Source organism: Lonchura striata, chromosome 6, assembly GCF_050655825.1.
Source record: "Lonchura striata isolate lonStrDom1 chromosome 6, ASM5065582v1, whole genome shotgun sequence".
Lineage (NCBI taxonomy): Eukaryota > Metazoa > Chordata > Aves > Passeriformes > Estrildidae > Lonchura > Lonchura striata.
The window spans coordinates 31,475,873-31,496,557 of record NC_140708.1 but is presented as its reverse complement, the minus strand read 5'-3'; the positions used below and the strand labels follow the sequence as shown (position 1 = coordinate 31,496,557).

Below are 20,685 nucleotides of genomic sequence, written 5' to 3'. Positions count from 1 at the left end.
GCTTCACAAAAAATATCTTTAATATGTTTTACCAGAACTTTTCACTTTTCCAGTTACATAAAAAAAAAGACAAGTTTGGTACATGGGGGCTGAAACCAACCAGTGTTCTCCCCTGAAACAGATGAATTTGTCTTGTCACCCAGCTGTATTTTCTTGGGCTCTTTAAAACAAACTGCTAATTTTTTTTAACTCCCAAAGCACAGTATTTCTTTAGCAGCAATGAAAATGGGATCACAGCAGCTTAACTTGACCCTTCTATAATAAAGCTTTGTATAAACCAGTGATTTTTATGATGACAGCACTGTCCTGGAAAGAGCGAGCGGCAGTCAGACATTGATGCACACGTGGAATGATTAGGTCATAAACATGGCACATACAGAGATAGCTTATTTCAAGGCACCACCACAGCAGAGTGGCTAGTTGTTCTACCATATGCCCAAAGAAAGAACACTTCTTCCTGAAATTTACAAAACTATTAAAAAAAAAAAAGAAAACAATTTGTACCCAAAACATGTGCTCTTAAAAAAATACCAACTGTGCTAAGCAACTCTTGAATTTGGTCTGTCCTAGATGTGTATCCATACACACACCAGAGGAGCATGCGTGTTGTGTAGATCGACAGCGAGCTATGTTCCCTTCCAGCTTGTAAGGCTTCAGGAGGCAGGTCTCACATTCAGTAGCTTTCCAGCTTCAGACGACCTCCGTCTCCTTCACTCACAAAACGCTTCCTGCCCCTATAAGAAAGTAGAAAGTCCCTTTTCAGTAATTCAGAGTAGTACTGCTTGTTTTTTACCAGTGAGAAGAATCTTCTCCCGGATCTTGGAAATCAAAAATAAAGCGCGAGTTCAGCAGGGTTAGCAGCGATCACAGTGTCAGCTCAGCTGCTTAAAAATGCTGGTTTGGAAACATAGAAATGGGGGGTTTCTACTTAAAACTGAAGTACACAAACCAAAAATGCCTCTCAACATATAACTGGTAGCCAAAGTATAATCAAGCTTTTGATGCAGTGATGACTCTCTATCCTCCCACACACCCAAACCTGCAAAACATTTGATACCAACGCACACAGAGTTTTAAGCGTAAAGTCCACAAATGGAGGCTGTTCTTGATAAAGATGCTATTCCAAGATCCAAATTTATCACATATAAGAACTCTAACAAAACACCCAAAATAGGAATGACCTGTCAAATAAATACTATTTCAAATGCATAAAACTGTGAATAATAGTATTAACATCCTATTTTAAAATTAACATATATTCCCGAGAGGAAATGAAACATCTTAACTGTTTTGTGATCAGTAAGGAGGTAACAGCATACTGATTAGGTACAGTTCACACAGCATTATTTATGCTACGAGTAACCAAGCCATACCCAAAAAAAAAAAAATTACACAAATCACAGGACAGATATGAGGAATGGGGTGTGCAGAGATTATCCTGTTTCTTTTTATATAAATATTAGGACTGGTTCTCTCATCTTAGAACTCTACTCGTATTCTTTGGTAAGTTTAAACCATTTTTAAAGGATTTTTTTTCGTTTCCCCAGTATAGCTGACAGTTTTCCGCTGTCACCTACACGGACCATTGTGACACCAGGATCTTCCAGCTTGGTGCTCCACCAATTTCTACCAAGAAAATCAGGAAATGGAGAGGCAGCTTTTATCCTGTGGGGAGCACTGAGGGGTGCTGCCTGGCATTCACAGGAGGCTACCTTTCCTTATCCCAGCCTCAACAGGTTTCACATCAATGCAGCTTCTTAATACACGTTTTACCAGTCCAGCTGCTGGTCCATCCTCCAGTTTCCACCTCCAATCAGTAACACTTTGGTCCCAAGATGCTGCTTTCTGTGACCTATGATAGGAATGAAAACAGTGCCTTTGCCTAGCTACAATGAAACAAGTACCTTGAAGGGCAGAGGTCTCTCAGGGGTTTGGAGATGATTCCAGCCTGAAAGCATTCCTCTACAAAGCGCTCCAGCACTGAATAGGAGTGTGGCACATCCAGGTTAATGTCTGGGATTTCACAGTAAACCCGTTCATAGCCCTGCAGTGTAAGGATTCAAATAATCATCAGGTTATTCTATTATTTTGTTACAGTGTTTTTAAATACCCTTCTGCATTCCACAGGATTTATTTTTTTTAAATGGTTTTACAAACCTAAAGCATTGCAGCTCCAAGTCAGTAGAGAGATAAGGTATATAATATCAGCCCATACCATGGCACTATACAAGTATCTATCTACATAAAAACACAACCTGAACTTTTAACTTCTTTAGAAGTCAGAAATCCAGACACTATGAAACCTGTATGTTAACCTGCCTGTTGCTACAAGGGTAGTAACATGGGAAGAAAATTAATGTCTTCCATGTAAGTGAACAAAATGTGGCCAGAAATGATCAACACAAGTTTATGCTACAGAGGGGAGACTGGGGACAACCAGAGATGACTTCAGCACTTCCCACCAACAACACAGCTGTAAGTATGGAAGTGTTGGTGTGGTTCCCAGTCTGTCCTGGGACAGAATTGCTGTCCTATACTCATCCTGAGAAGTAAAGTCACAGATGGTTCCAACTGTGCAAAATATTTATTTTTCTATACTGCTCCATACATTTGCAATTAGATAGCCTTTATTGTACTACTTCAGTTACAAATAATTACCAGATAAAAAGACACATTTAAAAGATGAAGCAATATTTCACCATTTTAGATTATTAGTTTTAACCATTTAACTGCATAAAGACAGCTGAAAATTTTGGAAGATCTTATACAAACTTCTCTAGATGCCACACTTACTCTTTTCATTTGATCCACAGTAATGACAGAAGACTTCCACAGAGTTTTCAGCAAATCCAGTATCATTTTAAATGTCTTTTCTCCAGTTGACTCCAGAACTAGTACAATGGCCTAAAAACAAATAATGCAAGAGTTTTGACTAAAATGAAAACACTGGCTCAGGTACAAGGTGTGTGACCATATGAGGTACAGAAAGGAGTGAATGTGTTATGAATTTTCTGAGGGAAAAAGCCCATTTGCTACATGCACTCACAATTTCAGTTTTTTTACTATTATTATTAGTAGTAGTAGTAGTATTTATTATTGTTGTTGTTATAAAAGAAAAACAAATCAAAATTCTTTGGATAAGATAAAAGGTATGCAAAACCAGAAAGGACTAGACATAGTGAAAAGCATTGCCTTTCTCTCTCATGTTTCACCACTACATGACTATATCCATATGGCTGCTGAAATACAGATGGTAATTAATTAATTTTGTGAAATTAATTTTATATCCATGGGGTTTTAATTTTGTATCCATAGGGGTTTCTTATCTGTGATTTTAGGAGGACTCAGAAGTTTAGATTCTACAATATTGCACAACCCCCATCAACTGAAATGATTCTCTAGTTCTATTGTGAAGGAATTTTCTATAACAAGTCCATTGACTGAAATGGAAATTTTGTAGATTGTGGGTGTTCAGCTTTATTGGTAAACAACCATTTCCCAATTTGGCAGATAAAAGAGTACAAATGGGAACAGTCTCCCATATAGGCTGGTCTGAAATATGTAAGCTTTTACAAATGTGCTGGGTGAAACAATCCCACCCTGAAAAAAGAAGCTCTATAATTTAAAAAAACCAGGTAACACCCATTAGAATACCCAGATATCTGAAACTAGAAGGAAATAAACACCAAAACAAAGCATGGGAGGTTTTTCTTTGTTGCTATTCCTCAGCAGAAAATAAACTGAGATCTTATTTTCAGGAATTTATAATAAACTGAATTCAACTATTTAATCCCCAGAAATTACTTAGGAATCTTCCCAGAGTCAGCAGCAGTTTACTTATTGCACAATGCACATAGAAATGAGCACACAAACCTTGAACTTTACATTAAATAGTTTAGTTATTCAAATAACAGAACAAGCAACCTAAGCTTCACATGCCAGTTATATTATTTGCATGCCCACATCAAAACAACAACAATTATTAAAGGGACTGTGATTTCTCCTTACTTCATATACAAGTTCATGGTGAAAATGGGGTACTTCCAGTTCCTGAAGGCAGCGTTCTGCTTCCAATACATCTCCAGAAAGCAAGTACTCTTTCAGCAACATATCAATCTATTGAATTTTAAATAAAAACCCAACACTAATTAGATACAAAATGCAAAAGCGGTCAACCATTTTGATAATCCACTAGCAACCCAGCAGCACATTAGTTCCTCAAACTTGCTGCCAATGGTTTTATAAATGTAATTAAATTTAGGCATTAATTGAATCGAGATGTTATCAGTAACCTGAAACACAGTGTAAGCCAAATACCTATCCACAGTGTTGATACAGAAGCACCAAAATCATTGTTTTATAAGCTGTGTGTCACCATAAAAGGAGCATGTGGGTGGCATTAAGTTTATCCTCTCCCTTGAATGCCTCCTCCTATCATCTGTTAGACTCCCAAACTAGAAATTGTAACATGACCTTTTCCTTTAGACCTGCTTACTTTATAGCATGGATCTCTAAACATTCCTCTTTCTTCCTCTCTCTTTTTTCAGTTATTACTGTCTTTTTGATCAGCAGTGCCAAAAAATAATAGTTTATCTAGTTTAGCCAGTTTCATCTTGGCTCTTTTAATTACTTCATCACTTTATACTGTGAGGTCTTAAAAAGCTGAATGCTTACAAGTTTTGCTTAAAGCAAAAATAAACATATACTTGCAATACAGAATGTTGTACTAGCATGCTCCCACCAGTGACAAATATTACAAAATCAACTAAATTATCTACATCAGTTCTACTACGTTGTCTAAATCAATTATATAAAAAAAGAAAGTCCAAGCAACAAAACAAAACCAACACTCATAACGTAAGATGTCATTTTAGTATGGGATACTTGTCTGTCTTCCCTCTGCCCCGAACAACGTAAGCTCAGACCAAGAGGCAGCTGGGGAGTGGGGAGTTTTGTCGTTACCTCTTTGACCAGGTGTTTCACAGACTGCTGGCCCCCTCCTGCCCCCCAGACGCTGTCGATGCGCTTGCCTCCCTTGCTCATGCTCAGCAGCACCGTCGCACGGTCCAGCGCCGCTCTAAAGGCAGAGTCAGTGCTTTAAACCTGATCACACAACTTCATTAAATGCATCTGCAACTTCCCCCATAGCCACGTCTCCTCAAAGCTACCAGATCTTTGGGAAGAGGTCAGGGTTATCAACTCCACAGGGATCATCCAGATAAAAACAAAAAAGCAAGTAAGCTCCCCACGTTGCCTTTCTGTCACCCTTACACTCCTGCTCATATCAAGGACAGGTAACAATGCTGCAATGGCACTAGATTAAATCACCAATGCAGAACCTGAAACATCCTCACAAAAAACACCTAGATGTTGTTCTTATGCAGAAATGGATTGTATCCAGTTTTCTCCAAGAATGCAGCTTGGCAGGTAGATCTCAAACAAAAAAGGCCTGAGTTGCTGCCACACTCAAGAATATTTTTCTATTGAAATACTATTTTCTGTTTGGGTCTGAAGAATTATGAAACCTTTAGAATTTAAGCCAAAGAAAACACTTCAGAAGGTAAATATGTAGTTGGAAAAATAGCACAAGCTAAAGATGCCTGCCAGTTTATTGAAAAAATAATAAAAGGGAAGTAAGGTAAAAAAAAGAGGCCTGGGATACAGTATGTACCGTCCATGTAAAGGAGGAACAGTTCTCCCAGTCCTCATGCTGGGGGCAAGCCAATAACAATAACTCTATTCACCAAGATTTAATGAGCAGGAAAGACTGGCCAAGAAATAACAAAGGCAGAAAAGCATCCCAGATGTGCAGAATGCAGGCTACAATCCTTCAAATCACAGGACACATTTATGTAAGTGACAGACAATTTTCTCAATTTGAGCCCCCAAGGTAGGCAGCTAAGAATTGCTCTTCATTCTGAAAGTACTGAACTATAATCACTGCAAATGCAACTTCTGGAAGAAACAGGAATTCAGCACCTCCATAAGCCTGAAACATACACTTACGGGGGTAAGAAAAATAAAACATGACTCATTATTAAAACATCCCTCTTTGTCAGAGATTGCTCCTTCAAACTTCTCACACTGACATGGAAAACAATTGTACTCCTTGACAAATAGAACATTACAGAGAAAGTCTCGGAAATCACTGCACAGGCTTCAAACCTCTGTAAGGCAAAACAGTTAATCCCTTGTGTATTTCACAACATATTTACAGCAGCTGTCCTGATGCTATATTTACCCATTAATCACATTAAAGCTTTTTCTAAGACAAAACCTTCCATAATCACTGCTTCTTTCAGCTCATTTTCTACCCTTGAACATAAGCTGGACAACAAAGCTGACAAACTCAACTCAAATGTATTAATATATTTTTCAGAACCTAGTATTTCTTCTCTGACTTGAGTCATTCTGGATTTTGTTGGTTTTGTGGTTTCTTTTTTTTTCATTTCAAGTTAAAAAAAAAAAAAAAGTTAAATAACTGCATTATTTATTTTGAAGCTGTGAATTCCTGATCATCATCTTTGACATTTGGAATAGAAAACTGTCTCTAGAGAAAAAGCAAGGAAATTACCGAGCTTGGACACAATCCACAGTGCCTTTGTAGCCATCTATGTAGGTACTGCTTAGGATCCCATCTCCAACAGCTCTAGCAATGAACTGGCCCACCAACTGCAACAAAACAGAAGCATTTTTAATTAAGTGCTGAATTTCAAAGAAGTTTTAAGTAGATAATTATAATGTGCTTGATTTTCAGATTTTATTTAAATGATCTGTTTCAAAGTGAAAACACAGGCTGAGTAATTGGGAGACGATTACAGACAGTAAGAAAATCAATAGATATTTTTCAAACACAGGGTCTATTTCATTTTATTTGATCTATTTTAGCCACAAAAAGCTTTTGACTACTGACATAAAGATTTACAAATATACCTGTGGTGCCCTGGGAGAATCCAACACCAATTCAGGTAGTTCTTTGAGCAGTCTATCAAAGGATTTTTCCACATCAGTCTTGCTTACTACTGTCCCACAAAGGTCGGAGATGAGCTTAGATGTCATTTCCCTGTGACTAGCCTTCCCCTCTAATGCCAAGGAAACAGCCAGCACTGGCACACTGTATTTCATTTCACCAAGGTTTAAATTCTTCAGCATCTCCTGGATAAGATTGGACAAACAGAACAATGAGATTTCATAATTTGTATTATTTAAATATATAAATAGACCTCAAATATTGATGTGCTTATACTTATACAATTACATATATGCTTCTGCTCACAATAATTTATACAACTGCTTGGGTATTCTTATAGTGCATTTCTTGCCAATTTCTCTATAAACTCATTCATAGCTGGCAATTACCCTGTATGCTACAGCTTTGACCCCTAAAACAAAGAAATAAAAAGGCAGATAACATACCGAAACTTCGTTAGTATCTCCATGTTCAAAATACTCCTGGATGATTGGTGTTAAAGTTTTTTCAAATGCTCTTTCATCAAGAGGTAAAACTACTGTTTCATAGACACAGTTCTCCTGTTTTAAAAGACAACAGAAATACATATCCTTACTATCTTTTCTTGTACCTTCTACAGCACTAATGGCATCAAAATAGTGTTTTTTTAATCCTTAATGCTTTGTTCTTGGTAGTCAATATTCTGCCAAAAAACATTGGACTCTCTCTCTACTATTAAACTGCAGACAATGCTGGCTGTCATGCTTCTTCATATTTTGACTTTACTGTTAGCTGAATTCAACTGAAAGGCTGAATTTACTGTTAAACAATGGTAAACACACCAAACTCTGCTCCTAGGATTCAACTGGTACCACAGGAACAGAGGTTTAGTGCCTCCATAGTGAAGGGAAAGCGACAGAAGCTCCTGCCCCAGCCCAGCAGAGCTGGCCATGTCACAGGACCTTCCCCTGCATGTGGCACTCCTGTCCCTGGCAGGAACCCAGCCTTGTTCCCTCTTCCTTGGTGACTCTGTGACCAGACAGGTGGTGCCATGCACAAATCACAGAAAAGGCATTTTCAGAATATTTGTGGGCAAAGGCATTCCCTGAAGGGGAAAAAAGAAGCACACAGCAATTGCCTCACGTATCACCTGTCCTGCAGAGTTCCAGCAGCACCAGACCTGATTTAACTCAGTTCCCTACTCTGCACCTACAGAAGCAACACTCACAGCAATACTACAGAGCTGAACAAAGACATCTGATCAAAGACGTTCTTCAAGCAATGTGTAATGGAAAGACAGTTTTCATGATCAAGTATAGCAAAAATCAAAAATCCTATCCTTTCATCGCACCAAAGTTACACAGAATGTTCATGCTTCATAAAATTTTGTTCTATGCATTTGTCAGCTCCATTTTTAATGGCTATTTCTGTTTATGTAAAACATCAAATTTTAGGGAAAATTGATCCTGGAAGAAGGTTTTGATATTCTCACATAACATACTTTCAGCAGCTCTGGCTACAGCAAACAGCCTCTACTCAAAGGATACCACCATTGTTCTGCTTATGTCATACAGAGTGTACTGACAGTCTGCCTTGCAATTGCACTGATCTCAGAGACTTCAGCAATCTGTGTCCCTAATCACCATTTCCCTTTCAATGATAGGAAGCCCCTCTGCCCAATAAGTATTGCTTTCTCTCCCCTTCTCCCAGTAGTATGGCTGTAAGATACAATGTTCCATAACAAATTTAAATAAATATGTCAACAAAACGTCCAAGCTATCAACTTCATTAAGTGTTTATACCAAGCAGACAAGACATTGGAATATGGGAATACATGGAAGAGAAAAATCTATAAAGGATGCTAAACTCCCCACTTGAAAATAAACTAAACTCCCAAATTGAGCAAGTCTGTGTTGCAATTTTAACACATTGTCTGTGTGCAATATGGAGCAGTACTGCAACATCCACATCCACGGGAACCAGCAGTGGAGAACACACCTGGGAAAGGGATACTGCTCACTCAGGCACAGAAAGAGGGCTCGGGGGTGAGATTTTTGAGTATTACACTGTGACTTCTACACCAGCTGACTTTTTACTAGCCAATAATCTGTTCTTGAGCATAAAAATGAACATTTCAATGTAGCCAGGCTTACATTCATGTCAACTCACAAGGCCATTGAAATTGATAAGAGGAAATATAAACCAACACTGCAAAGAAACTATTTGCATACCTGGTCATCGTCATAATTAGGATCCTTAATATCTACTTCTTCCACATCATACACTTGACCTGGTGTTCCCCAAACTCCTTTACCACCTGCTCCACCTGGCAAAAATATGGAAGAGTAAGGACCACCAGTTTACACACAACACTAACTTCAACACAACATTCTTTCACTTAAAAGTGATCTATCACTGCTGTGCCCATCTCCTGACTAACAATATATGCTGAAGAGGGTGCGTTTGTCTGACAAGTTCCCACTTCCCCAGCCACTTTTCATCATTTTCCCACAAGACACTAGAAGCAGTATGGACTGCACAAGAATTCCTGAAGGTTGAAACTGTACTTTCAAATAGAACCATGATTTAAATTTGCATTAGTTACAGTCCTATGAACCACCAACAGTTCAGATTTTTGTATTAAGCCTGCTAAGGAAATGTACTTCCCTCGAAGACACATGTTGGTTGATCACAGACATATTAGATTTGCTGCCACCTGCTATTGCCACCCACTAAATAAAATAAAGGGCCAAATGCCTGCACAGAGACTGTGGTTTATGAAGACCATTTCCAGCAGAAAAAAATATGCTGTGCTTTGAACAAATTTTTATCTTTCTCCTTCTACTCTCTTCCCTAAGCTACACCAACCTTTCTTTGGTAGACCTCTTCCCTTTCCAGACCGGGATCGCCTGTCCAGAAGTTTGCCCTTTGGACTTGTAGGTACAACTCCAATCTTCAGTGTCTCTCCATTCTCACTAACAGAGTCTCCTCTCCCAGAATCTCTAGAGGAGTTTTTCCTCAACCGTCTCTTTGCTTTAGCATTTATTTTGGCTTCAGTAATTGAAGTTGCAGGAATCCAATTTCCATTGATTTCAGTTTTTCGTTCCTCAGACCCACCATTTTCTTCATCACCAGAAAATGGAGCATCATTTAGATTCTCAAGTTCTTAAAAAGACAGAAAAAAAATCTTACTATTTTAAACAGTTTTATGTTAGAATACCAACACACATTGCATTTAGAAAGGATTATAAATAACATCATATAGAATTCTTGTTTTCAAGAATGTAAAGGCAAACATTGTTTTTAAGGTATGTCTACATACTGCAGTAATAAGGAGTTCCTTGTTCCCCTGCCCAAAATATCCATAATCTAAACAGAGCAGATGTCAAGAGTTGGAAAGCAAATTAATAAAACCAGACATAAATACATAAACCACAGAAAACCCCACCCTTGTTAAACAAAAACTATCTGAACTCCTAAGTGCATAGATCTAAGTGCCTCGTTCTCACTCCTCCCACTCTTCTCTTGATTTAGAAACAAATTAAACTGCCAATACAGTAAATTCCGTAGGAACTCACCAATGTTACAAGACTCGTCACCAAAGTGAAATTAATTCCCTAAATCATCGACCAATATTTCCCTTATTCAATTCAAGGAATTTCAAACACAGCTCACTAGCAAGAAAAGCAACCATTTAGGCATAGAAAAATATAAAAACATTATTAATTTTAGGTTTTGTTTTTAAAGTTATGGGGGGAAAAATGCTGTTCACTACAAAGCTTGGAGAGCTTGGTAATGAAGACTCCTAGAATATACAGTCTTTTGCATCAGTGAGATCTTTCTTCTCTATGGATTGTCCCTCACTGTAGCTTCTGTCAAGACTGCTTCTAAACAGAACACAATCAAACAAAATAGGTTTGTTTTGTACCCAACATAAAACTCTCTCACTACATAAGAATCTGTAAATATCTCAGAGCACCAAGAAGCCCAGTAACTTCACTCTCTGAGGAAGCTAATGCACATTTAATGTTTAGGTCTAAAGTCTTATTTCACAAAGTTAAATTGTCCCCAGAATGTCTTATTTACAGCATTATAAACAAAAGTTTTCACAAGCCATTCTTTCCCTTCTTAACTAATAAAGACTTAAAAAAATAAAATAAAAAGCACCTGAGAACCTATTTACATTCCAATGAGTACCCTGGGAGTCCTTGCAAATGAGAAGACACACACAGACAGAGAACAGCCCCAGCTCTCTGTTACACAGTTCTCAATTTCTCCAGATCTGAGTAGAGTCCTAAAGACACAACCCACAGTGCCAACACTAGCAGGGCAAGACGAGGGCACTCAAAAGAAGCTGCTTTCTCAAACCTTTACAGAAGAGTTCACTGCCATAAACCCAGAATATGAAGAGTATTCAAAATTTACATTTGAACATAGCTAACATATTAATTCACCCTTCCAATACCTGCTCAAGAGCAACATGCATTTCTCAATACTTCTCAGAATTATGTTTTTTTCATTTTGAAACAAGTTCATTAAATATTATTTTTAAAGCAAAGTGAACTAATAAAATATTGCCACTCTCCAAGTATTTACACATATCAAAGAATATATTAAACTGAGCAAACATTGGTGGAACTGCCTCCTTTGTGATCAAAGAAATAACATTTAGATAATGGTGTTCAGAGATGTGAATGCTACAGCTGAGCAATAATGCAGCCATTCCAGGCTAAGCTTCATCTTTCCACTCATTACTCCCACAAAAGCATTCCTTTTATGCTTGCAGCAAGCTAAAAAAGAAAAGCATGCATCACATCCAGGAAAAGATTTCTCACAAGCAACTTTCTCTGTTTGTCTAACATTTTAATAAAACAATGAGAGATTTGCATAAAGCTAACAGAAGGGGAAAAAAGAGCAAACCCAACCAGGTTTCCTTCCTCTCATTCCCCAGGAGACCCCATCAGCAACAACCAGCTCCTCTCCAGCAAATGCACTCAAATTCTTCTTCATGCTCAGTCTCCCATTAATTTCTCCAGTTTAGACCTGAGTTCTGGCTGTCCACAAACTTCACTCTTCAATTACCACTTACTTCTTTGTCAGTTTCCAAAAAAAAAGGCCAACAATTAACACAAGTCAGTCCTGCCTCTGACAGCTAAGGATTAAAGGGGAGGCTACAGTCCAACCTCCTTACACAATCCTGATCTCAGATTCAAGACTAAAGGAAATCCTCCACAGGAAACATCCAACCCTTAAGAATTAATATTTCTCATTGCACTACTACACTGGTTTTTATATACCACTGTAACTTCCAGCTGCAGCCTCTTTCTCCATAATTTGGTAACCAACTGGCCCTCCACTATTAAGTTACCTAATTAGGCTTGAAAAAACAGACTGAACACATATACTATTTTCCGAAAACTTAGAAAATAAAATAATAAGAGCCTATAAAGTGGTGCAAATCTTCTTTCCAGTTTCTTATCTTCACCTCATATAACATACATACATAAGCAGTAACAGTTTTCAATCAACTTCAATACTTTGCTTACTATACACTTAGAACTTATCCAAATTTATCTCATTACCCTGCCATTAAGCCTAGCAAGCTCACTTAAAATCTGTGCTTTTATGGGCTACCTTCATTAACAAAGCCTTCTACCAATTTTAACTGTCCAAACTCTGCCAACCCAGCTCTCCTGCAGCTTTCCACCCTTTATCCAAACATAATTATAAAATGCTGAGAACCAAGGTGTCTTCTGCATTAACCTAATTCTGCTTTAATATCAGAAATCATATGGAGTACATTGCCACCTCAGCTGCATTATCCACCATAGATACATGTTATTCTAAAAAAACATTTAAAACCTCTTAAAACCTCTTTGACATGAAAGAGTCAGTGCAGACCATCACAACCTTTGGAAGATACAGAAAACAATATGAATCTGTTACCCTGACTAAGCATCATAAATAAATGTGTGAAATGGACAAAAGAATCAATTTCATAGCAGTCTCTAACACGTACTTCCTAAATTTTTCCCATGTCAGCCCATTCCCACCTCCAGTCAAGCCCTTCAAGATTTGTTTCCCCTAATTTTAAGATAAATTGTTGCATAAAAGCAGAATTTAAACACACCTACGCATTTTACTTTTAAGTTTATTCTTTTCTTCACACCAGCACTACTTGAATTCAGATGATAAGGAGACAAGTGCAACTACTATCCAGCAACTTGCAGAAATGCTAACTTTATTATTTCAATAAATTTTAAATAAACATAATAGGGCAGGATTCTTTGATATACATTTGAAGGAATAATTCTGTAAGTTTTTTATTTTTTTTTCTAAATCAGTATTGTTAAAAAGATTATCAGGTGATGCATTTTTTCTACAGAGAACCCTTCTGGTCAGCTAAACAATTTTAAGTTAAAAAAAAAAACAACAAAATAACTGAATATATTACTTACCTGTTTGGGTAATATAAATGTGTTCCTTTTCTATTTCCATAGCTGCTTAACAGAGCTGACTGAAATGTAAAGTCTTAATGTTTTCCCTCCAAGGCCTACACAGAAACAGAAAAGCTTAAAGAACAAAAAACACTAGATCAAAGTAAAATGCAAAGGCTTCACTCATAAAATATAATAGGGGGGTTGGTTCAGCTATAATTAACTATCAGTAGCAGTTGAAAAGTTCCTGGGAAGGTAAATGGTGTAGCAAGAGAAAAGCACCACCCTCCAACACTTCTAAGCCTGGATGCCTTAGCAGCTGTCAGTTCTGTTGCTTATAAATGGGACAAAAGCCGTTATTTTAAGGCTAGAAGCCCCATGTAGACTCCTTTTTTTAATTGATAAAAGCCACCTCTATCAACCCAGACTGTCCTGTTCTGCCAAGTGGTTATCTCTAGGAGGGTACAATATCAATGTCACAACTGTATCCATGAGAGAAACATTCTTCATGTGAATGATGCTGATAAAATGGTACCAATTTATCGAGCTCAGCCCAGCCCTTGGAAAACAAGCTAATTTTTGATCCTCCCCTCAAGGACATAGTCTTTGTTTTACTGTTTGTGTACATACAGCTATCAAGCTTTCACATCTGTGCTTCTGCACCCTTCAAACACTCTTTGCAACCACCATTCAATCTACAAGGGATAGAGTTCTCATTTAAATACTTCTCTTTTTCTGCTCCTCTTTCTCCCCCTTCCTAGTAGCTGCTATTGTCCAAACCACCCCATGTCACTGTGAAGACGATGGCATCATCCATCTTTACTTTATGTACACAAAAAAATTAAGCAGTCCCAGAATTTCCTCATACCTCACCTCATTCCTCATCTGCAAGACTTCCACAAATCCCTTCACAGGCCTGGGAATATTACTGGTATTTGTGTCTGTCCCATAAGAATTCAGGAGCCCGTTTTTCCCTATCTCATCCTTCGCTGCCCTGAAAACTGTGCACCATTGAGTGGCAAGACTGTGGCACCAAACAACTGCATTCCCTTCCCCTTTTCCCTTCCCTGGTTTTCCCCTTTCATGCCCACTTGCCTGCCACAGACCCATTAACAGCAAATGATTCATCACAGACCGTTGGCAATAAAGCAACCGGTTTGGGGCACAGCATTCAGCTGTCATGGTCTTGTGTTTCCTAATGCCAAACCAAACAGTTCCCAGCCTTGTGCAATAAGAGTCTTCCCCGCTCCACACATTTTTTAAAAGAAACAATTTTGTGAGTTACCTCAAGCAATCATTCAGGAGTTCTTAAGTGATGCCAATCACTGTTGGTTGAGATATTTTTCTGTGCAGGTCTTGGTCTAATCCACACAAACTACCTTGAAAGAACAGTTTTATCCTTCCTAGTGGAACGTTCCATCAGTTGTCCACCTCTTGGGAAAAGACAAAAAAGGACAAAACCTGTGTTAAATAATAATCTCAGCTTTCATAATTTGTAACCAAGTTCTAAATTTCAAGCGGAGAAATGCTTTTCCTGTACAGGAACCTAGTTGAAATCCTCCACCAGTGGCAACATAGTAAGTAACAACCCAACTTCCATGTAGTATCACTCTGAGATTCAGCATCCCACTTTGTTTATAAAAAGGACGATGGAATATCCAAGCCTTACAAGTCCTGCTGTCATACTGATCAGGAGATAAAAGACTCTCAGTCTCAGTCTAGCAATGCACCTTATCACTAACTCAAACCAGAAGACTCTGGAGCTTCAGGATGCTGGGATTTATCATTGTATCCAAATCCCATTTTCTCATTTGCAGACTTACATCACACAGTACTACCGATAAAACTGCCTTTAAAATATCAGAATCCATGTGGGAAGAGGTAATACAGGAATAAAATGGACAGAAGCCACTTTAGGCAGAAACGCCATGGAAATTTTTAAGATGAATCAGTGACATGAACAGTACTTTTAAAGTTCATAAGACAAGGGTATTTTTCTAAGTCACTGAAATCCACCAGTGAAACAAGCTCGGTGCTCTGTACCCACTACCATTTCTTGCACTTCATCTAAACAGGCAATTCTACCTCAGCAGGCACATTAACCTTTAGAAACAACACACGCAATAGGACAAAGCTTCCAAAAGTTACTAAGCCCTCCCGAGCTACAAAGCATCCCTGAGTATCTTTCCCATAGCATGCACTTATTCTCCCTCCTCGCTAACTTTAGGCAAACAAGCCCCCCCCACCGAAGCTCTGGAGACCTGCCAGCACCAGCTGCTGTTCTGCAGCCACACACACACAAAAGCACGGTAAGATTCGGTACTCCTACCAAACCCGCGCCGCGGGCCGGGACCAACGGCGCTGAGGAGCGGGCAGGACCGACGGCCCAGCCCGCCGCACCGAGGGCTGCAGGCCGCTGGCAGCGGGGCGCGGGCTCAGCCCGCCGGGCCAGACTGGCGCACAGGCACGGGGCTGGCAGTGGCCGCCGCGGCCCGGGAGCGGCCGGGATTTTCCCGGGATGCGCCCGCAGCGCCGCCGCTGCCTCAGGGCCGGGCCGGGCCGGGCCGAGTCCCCTCAGCCGCCGCGCGCTCCCGCTGCCGCGCGCGCGCCCGCTGCCGGCCCCGCCCCTGCCCGCCCGTGTTTTCTGCCCCAGCGACACGGCCACCCGCGGCGCCGCCATTGGCTGGCCGCCGCCCGCCCCGCAGCCAATCGGCGGGCGGAGCTCGGCGCGCGTTGGGCTCGGAGGGAAGGCCGGGGAGAGCGGGGAGGGCGAGACCATCGCGAGTGGGTCCGGGGGGTGCGAGCGGGAAGGAGCCATTGGTGCGGGGGGCGGGGGTGAGGGCGCCTGAGCCGTTCCTCCATGTCCCTGTGGGACACGGCGCGGGGCGGCCACACCGGGACCGGGACCGGGACAGTGCCACCGGGACCGGGACAGCGCCACCGGGACCGGGACAGTGCCACCTGCACCGGGACAGCGCCGCCCGAGCCCTTCCAGGGGCAGGGCCGGGCGAAGCGGCGGCCCCGGGATGCGGGAGAACGGCTCCCCACATCCCGCCTGGGGGTGCTGGGTGCTGGCACCGGGGCAGCTGTGCCTGGTTCCTCCTCCACGTGCTGGCCTACTAATTTAATTAAAAGCCAATTTTTCTTCCTTTTCCGAAGCATCAAAGCCATCAGAAAAAAGAATCTGTTAACTCTTATCGGCGTGTGTTTCTCTCTGCTGACAAGGGGAGCTCGGGCCTTTGGCTGCCTGCCCGCCCAAGCCCTTCCCTCAGCGCGGGGCTGGGTGCGGGGCAGGATGAGGGGCAGGATAAGGGGCTGGGTGCGGGGCAGGATGAGGGGCTGGGTGCGGGGCAGGATGAGGGGCTGGGTGCGGGGCAGGATGAGGGGCTGGGTGCAGGGCTCGGTGCGGGGCTGGGTGCGGGGCTGGGTGCGGGGCAGGATGAGGGGCAGGGTGCGGGGCTCGGTGCGGGGCTGGGTGCGGGGCAGGGTGCGGGGCGGATGAGGGGCAGGGTGCGGGGCTGGGTGCGGGGCTCGGTGCGGGGCAGGGTGAGGGGCAGGGTGCGGGGCAGGGTGAGGGGCTGGGTGCGGGGCTCGGTGCGGGGCAGGGTGCGGGGCAGGGTGCGGGGCGGATGAGGGGCAGGGTGCGGGGCTGGGTGCGGGGCTCGGTGCGGGGCAGGGTGCGGGGCTGGGTGCGGGGCTCGGTGCGGGGCAGGGTGCGGGGCAGGGTGCGGGGCTCGGTGCGGGGCTCGGTGCGGGGCAGGGTGAGGGGCAGGGTGCGGGGCAGGGTGCGGGGCTCGGTGCGGGGCAGGGTGAGGGGCAGGGTGCGGGGCAGGGTGCGGGGCTGGGTGCGGGGCTCGGTGCGGGGCAGGGTGCGGGGCGGATGAGGGGCTGGGTGCGGGGCAGGGTGCGGGGCAGGGTGCGGGGCTGGGTGCGGGGCTCGGTGAGGGGCAGGGTGCGGGGCAGGGTGCCGGGCAGCACCGCAGCTGGCCGGCGGCATTCCTGCTGCTCGGCCCCCGGCGGGCAGAGCTGCCGCCTTCCCCCCCTTGGGAAAGCTTCACACACGTTTGAGGATCAGGTTTGGGATTGACAGCCAGGCTGTGCATGTCCTTCCAAACTTCCCACCTTGTTTTAGTTTACTTTTATACCAACTGCCTGAGGGCACACACCTAATTAGAGATGACAGTCTCCTCTAATTGTGCTTTGCCTCCGTTCAGGTCTCTCCTCAAAACTCAGCTCACCCTTTGTTTTCTCCCTAATTTGTCACTCCAGAGAGCCCAAGCAATGAGGGAAGCAAATACAGATCACTTCTGCTTTGGTATTTGTGCACTGCAGGATTTTCCAGCTGCCAGTGAGAGAAACCTCCCCAGTTAACCAGATTATGACTTGACTTTTGTAGTGTTATTAAATATTTTTCCTGTATAATTCCACTCCTGATTGGTACTCTTCTGACTGAAATAAAAGCCAAAGTTCCCTTGTGTAAGAGCCTCTGAATTAATTTACTGGCCTGGCTCTGCATGAATCATCCAAAATAGATTTAAGATCTAAAACAACAACTATCTGTTAAAAGAATGTGCAGCACGATTGCCATGTTTTCATGATACTTCCCCCACCAGCTAAATGACAGAAAGAAAACCTTTCTTGCTCATGAAGGCATTAAATTGCAGACTTTTTCATGTCGGAACAGTCCAACATGCTCACACAAGATTTTTTTCACATGCAACCTAGAGGCAGCTTTAAAAGATGTTGTTTCCCCATCAATCAAAAAATAGTTCCTAGTTTGCTCTCTGCACCTCTGCTGACTCGTGCGTACCAAGCAAACTACCACAGTGTCATCACCAGGATTTGGAAAAGAAATTCTACCTATTAACATTCACCATGGAATTTAGCTTTCCCTGCAAGGCAGAGTGGGGCTTTAAAGAGATTTTTCAGTAAAGAAAGAGGTGACAGAGAGACTGAAACAGTAGCCAGAACCTGCACAAGAGAAGATGGCACAAAATATGGCATCATGCCAATTACACCTTTTAAAGCGCCATGGAAAATTGCTAAAGGATTTTCTACTAAAGTTTAGGGCTGATTCACTTCCAAGAAGCCTAAAAGCTGGATCAGAGGTCAAAAGAAGAGGAAAACCCCCAAACCATCCAGCACACCTCCAGACAACAAAATTGCGTGTTTTTTTCTTTCTTCTGCTGTATATCTCTATTAGCACGTGGGTTATCAATCACTGAAAATCTCATCTGATTTCTGAAGCACTATGACCTGAAAAAGAGCTTATGTGCATGAAAGATAACTTGTATTTTTCCATTGTATCAACCAGCCTACTAAAAGACATCACCTCTTTTTCCCTTTTTAACCTCAAACCTGCCTGCAACAACAAGAAAACAGCTGATCACATGCTAACCTCTGAGCTGTAGAGACCTACTCGCTCCCTCCCCTAGACATATTAATAGCAAACACACGATCAAAAATCCTCATGAAAACAAAACAGCAAAATTCCTCCTGACATTTAAAAAAAAAAAAAACACCACAGTCAAAATCTTTGGAGCGTTTGTGGTGGATTTGCAGCTCGAGGCAGCCAGCGCGGGGTGTCCAGCCGGAGCCGCCGCCCGACACCTGCACCCCGGGTTACCTGTGCCGCCCGGCCCCTCTGCGCTTCCACCCCTACAGCCGCCGATCACCTGGAGCGAAATGCTTGCACGGAGGCGAGCAGGTCACTTTCGAGCAGCCTTCCTTCCTTCGAGTTGTTTTCAAACTCTGCCCTCCCTTTCTCAGAGGCAGGCCAAGCCCTCCCGTAACACCCAGGGGAGGGATCCATTGGCTGGAGCTCCCCAAAGCGCGGGGAGCAGCCCTTCCCCCGCACGCTGGGCACCGCGTGGCTCCGCTGCCCGGGCCGGGCTGGCCTTTGCTGCTCACCGAGCGCTGGCTGAGCTGCTTCCGACCTCCCGCACCAGAGAGAGCAGCGAAAGCCGAGAGAAGTTGCCTTGGGTTAGAAACACTACCGAACGTTTATTTCCCTTGCACTCCCCACCGCGGATTTTTCAAAGTTTTACTTTCTGTTTTAAATATTTTCGATAGGCAGCATCTGTGCTCCTGACACCTCAGCAGAGCTGTTTGGTTACAGTCGAGTCTGTTACTGTGTCACTTGGAATACGAATTTCCACACATAATGCAGACAGCAAAAATGTATCATATCTGTTAAATCAATCTGCTCTGTTCAGTTGCCTGTCTCTTGGCCTTCTGCTTTCTTTCCCTTCAGACTACTTTTATTTTTGCATCTTCTGCTAAGGTGCCTTCACGAAGTGAACTGCAAACACAGCAAACCCATTCTTTTTCATCAGGCAGCGTCAGCTCCAGGTTGAAAGGGTACAAAAACACGCCTTCACTTTTTTAAATGCTCAGTAATGCGAGCTGCTTTCGAACATCCTCGCGCAGCTCGATGCGGGCGCTGGGAGCGGGGCTGTGCTGCAGACCTGGCTGCGCAGCGCCCGTCGGGGCTGGGCGCCCTGCGGAGCTGGGGAGGGACCGCGCTGCGTTTGCCCAGGCGCGGAGACCGAAGGGTCACCCGCTGCCGTGGCTTTGCATAAACACTTCCCCGAAACACTGCCTGCCTGTCTCTCTCGTGGCTTCCCAGGACTTGCCCCTCACATTGCACAAGCAGCCTGCCCTGTTCGGGGCTCTGAGTACACCCTCCTGGCAGCGGCAGCAGTGGGATCGCCCCGGTAAACTGTTCCAGGCATGTCTCCTCCGTGCTGCCGCTGTCATCTGTTCATTCTTGCCTTAACAAAGGGCAATCACGCATCTGAAAAGACGCTTTACTGGAAAGGGCTGAACTTGTGAAATGTGCAGAAAAATGGAAGAACTTGATTTGAGTTCCAGACGGTGAGTTCATTTAAAAGCTAACAACCAGAAACACAAAATGCCACCTCTACCTCAGAATAATTGTCCCTTTTTACTGGTTTACTGTGGGAGAAAATCTTAGGAAGCCATTTATTAGAACAAGGTGTGTTATTGCCTTGTAATTATTATTTGACAAGCTGCGGTCCTGTGATTAATAAATCATGTGCCTGCTTTTTGTGTGTATATAATCACATGCTCTATATTTACATGGACAGGGGCTTACAGAACATTTACCTTTGTGCTTAGGACTGGCAGGAACTTCTGTGCTATCAGGTCTCCTATCAAAGGCGCCATGTGATTTATATCCTTATCATGACCTTGCCAAGTTCCATCCTCAAAGCAGTTCAATATTTTGCATGGACAACTGCAGTGGGGAAGACATTCTAGAACCACATTGTCAAATGG

At 42.8% G+C, this 20,685-nt stretch overlaps 1 protein-coding gene across 5 annotated transcripts; it reads right to left on the bottom strand.

The window, feature by feature from the left end:
* Nucleotides 1-2: 2 nt before the first annotated feature.
* Nucleotides 3-19,329, bottom strand: PDCD4 (programmed cell death 4). Of its 5 annotated transcripts, none has more exons than XM_085582791.1 (13): nt 19,297-19,329; nt 14,672-14,819; nt 13,408-13,502; nt 9,818-10,114; nt 9,181-9,275; nt 7,417-7,530; nt 6,934-7,155; nt 6,575-6,672; nt 4,963-5,077; nt 4,009-4,116; nt 2,794-2,904; nt 1,905-2,044; nt 3-734 (listed from the first exon to the last, which is right to left on the bottom strand). In XM_085582791.1, the coding sequence occupies exons 3-13, from the start codon at nt 13,445-13,447 to the stop codon at nt 674-676; spliced, it is 1,401 nt and encodes a 466-aa protein (XP_085438917.1). In that variant the 5' UTR covers nt 13,448-13,502; nt 14,672-14,819; nt 19,297-19,329; the 3' UTR covers nt 3-673. The 5 variants fall into 5 exon arrangements, with proteins under 5 accessions (XP_085438917.1, XP_021381684.1, XP_021381685.1 ...); XM_021526009.3 differs by lacking the exon at nt 19,297-19,329 and adding an exon at nt 19,013-19,139; XM_021526010.3 differs by lacking the exon at nt 19,297-19,329 and adding an exon at nt 19,062-19,139.
* Between the last annotated feature and the right edge of the window lie 1,356 nt (nt 19,330-20,685).

What these genes read in the sequence shown, in the direction of transcription:
- PDCD4 (XM_085582791.1), bottom strand. Translation starts at nt 13,447, where the DNA reads ATGGAAATAGAAAAGGAACACATTTATATTACCCAAACAG. An exon ending in ATTCTCCCAGGGCACCACAG is followed by an intron (nt 6,673 to 6,933) that starts GTATATTTGTAA and finishes GTTTTGTTGCAG; the next exon opens with TTGGTGGGCCAGTTCATTGC. An exon ending in GTGGATTGTGTCCAAGCTCG is followed by an intron (nt 5,078 to 6,574) that starts GTAATTTCCTTG and finishes CTCTGCCTTTAG; the next exon opens with AGCGGCGCTGGACCGTGCGA.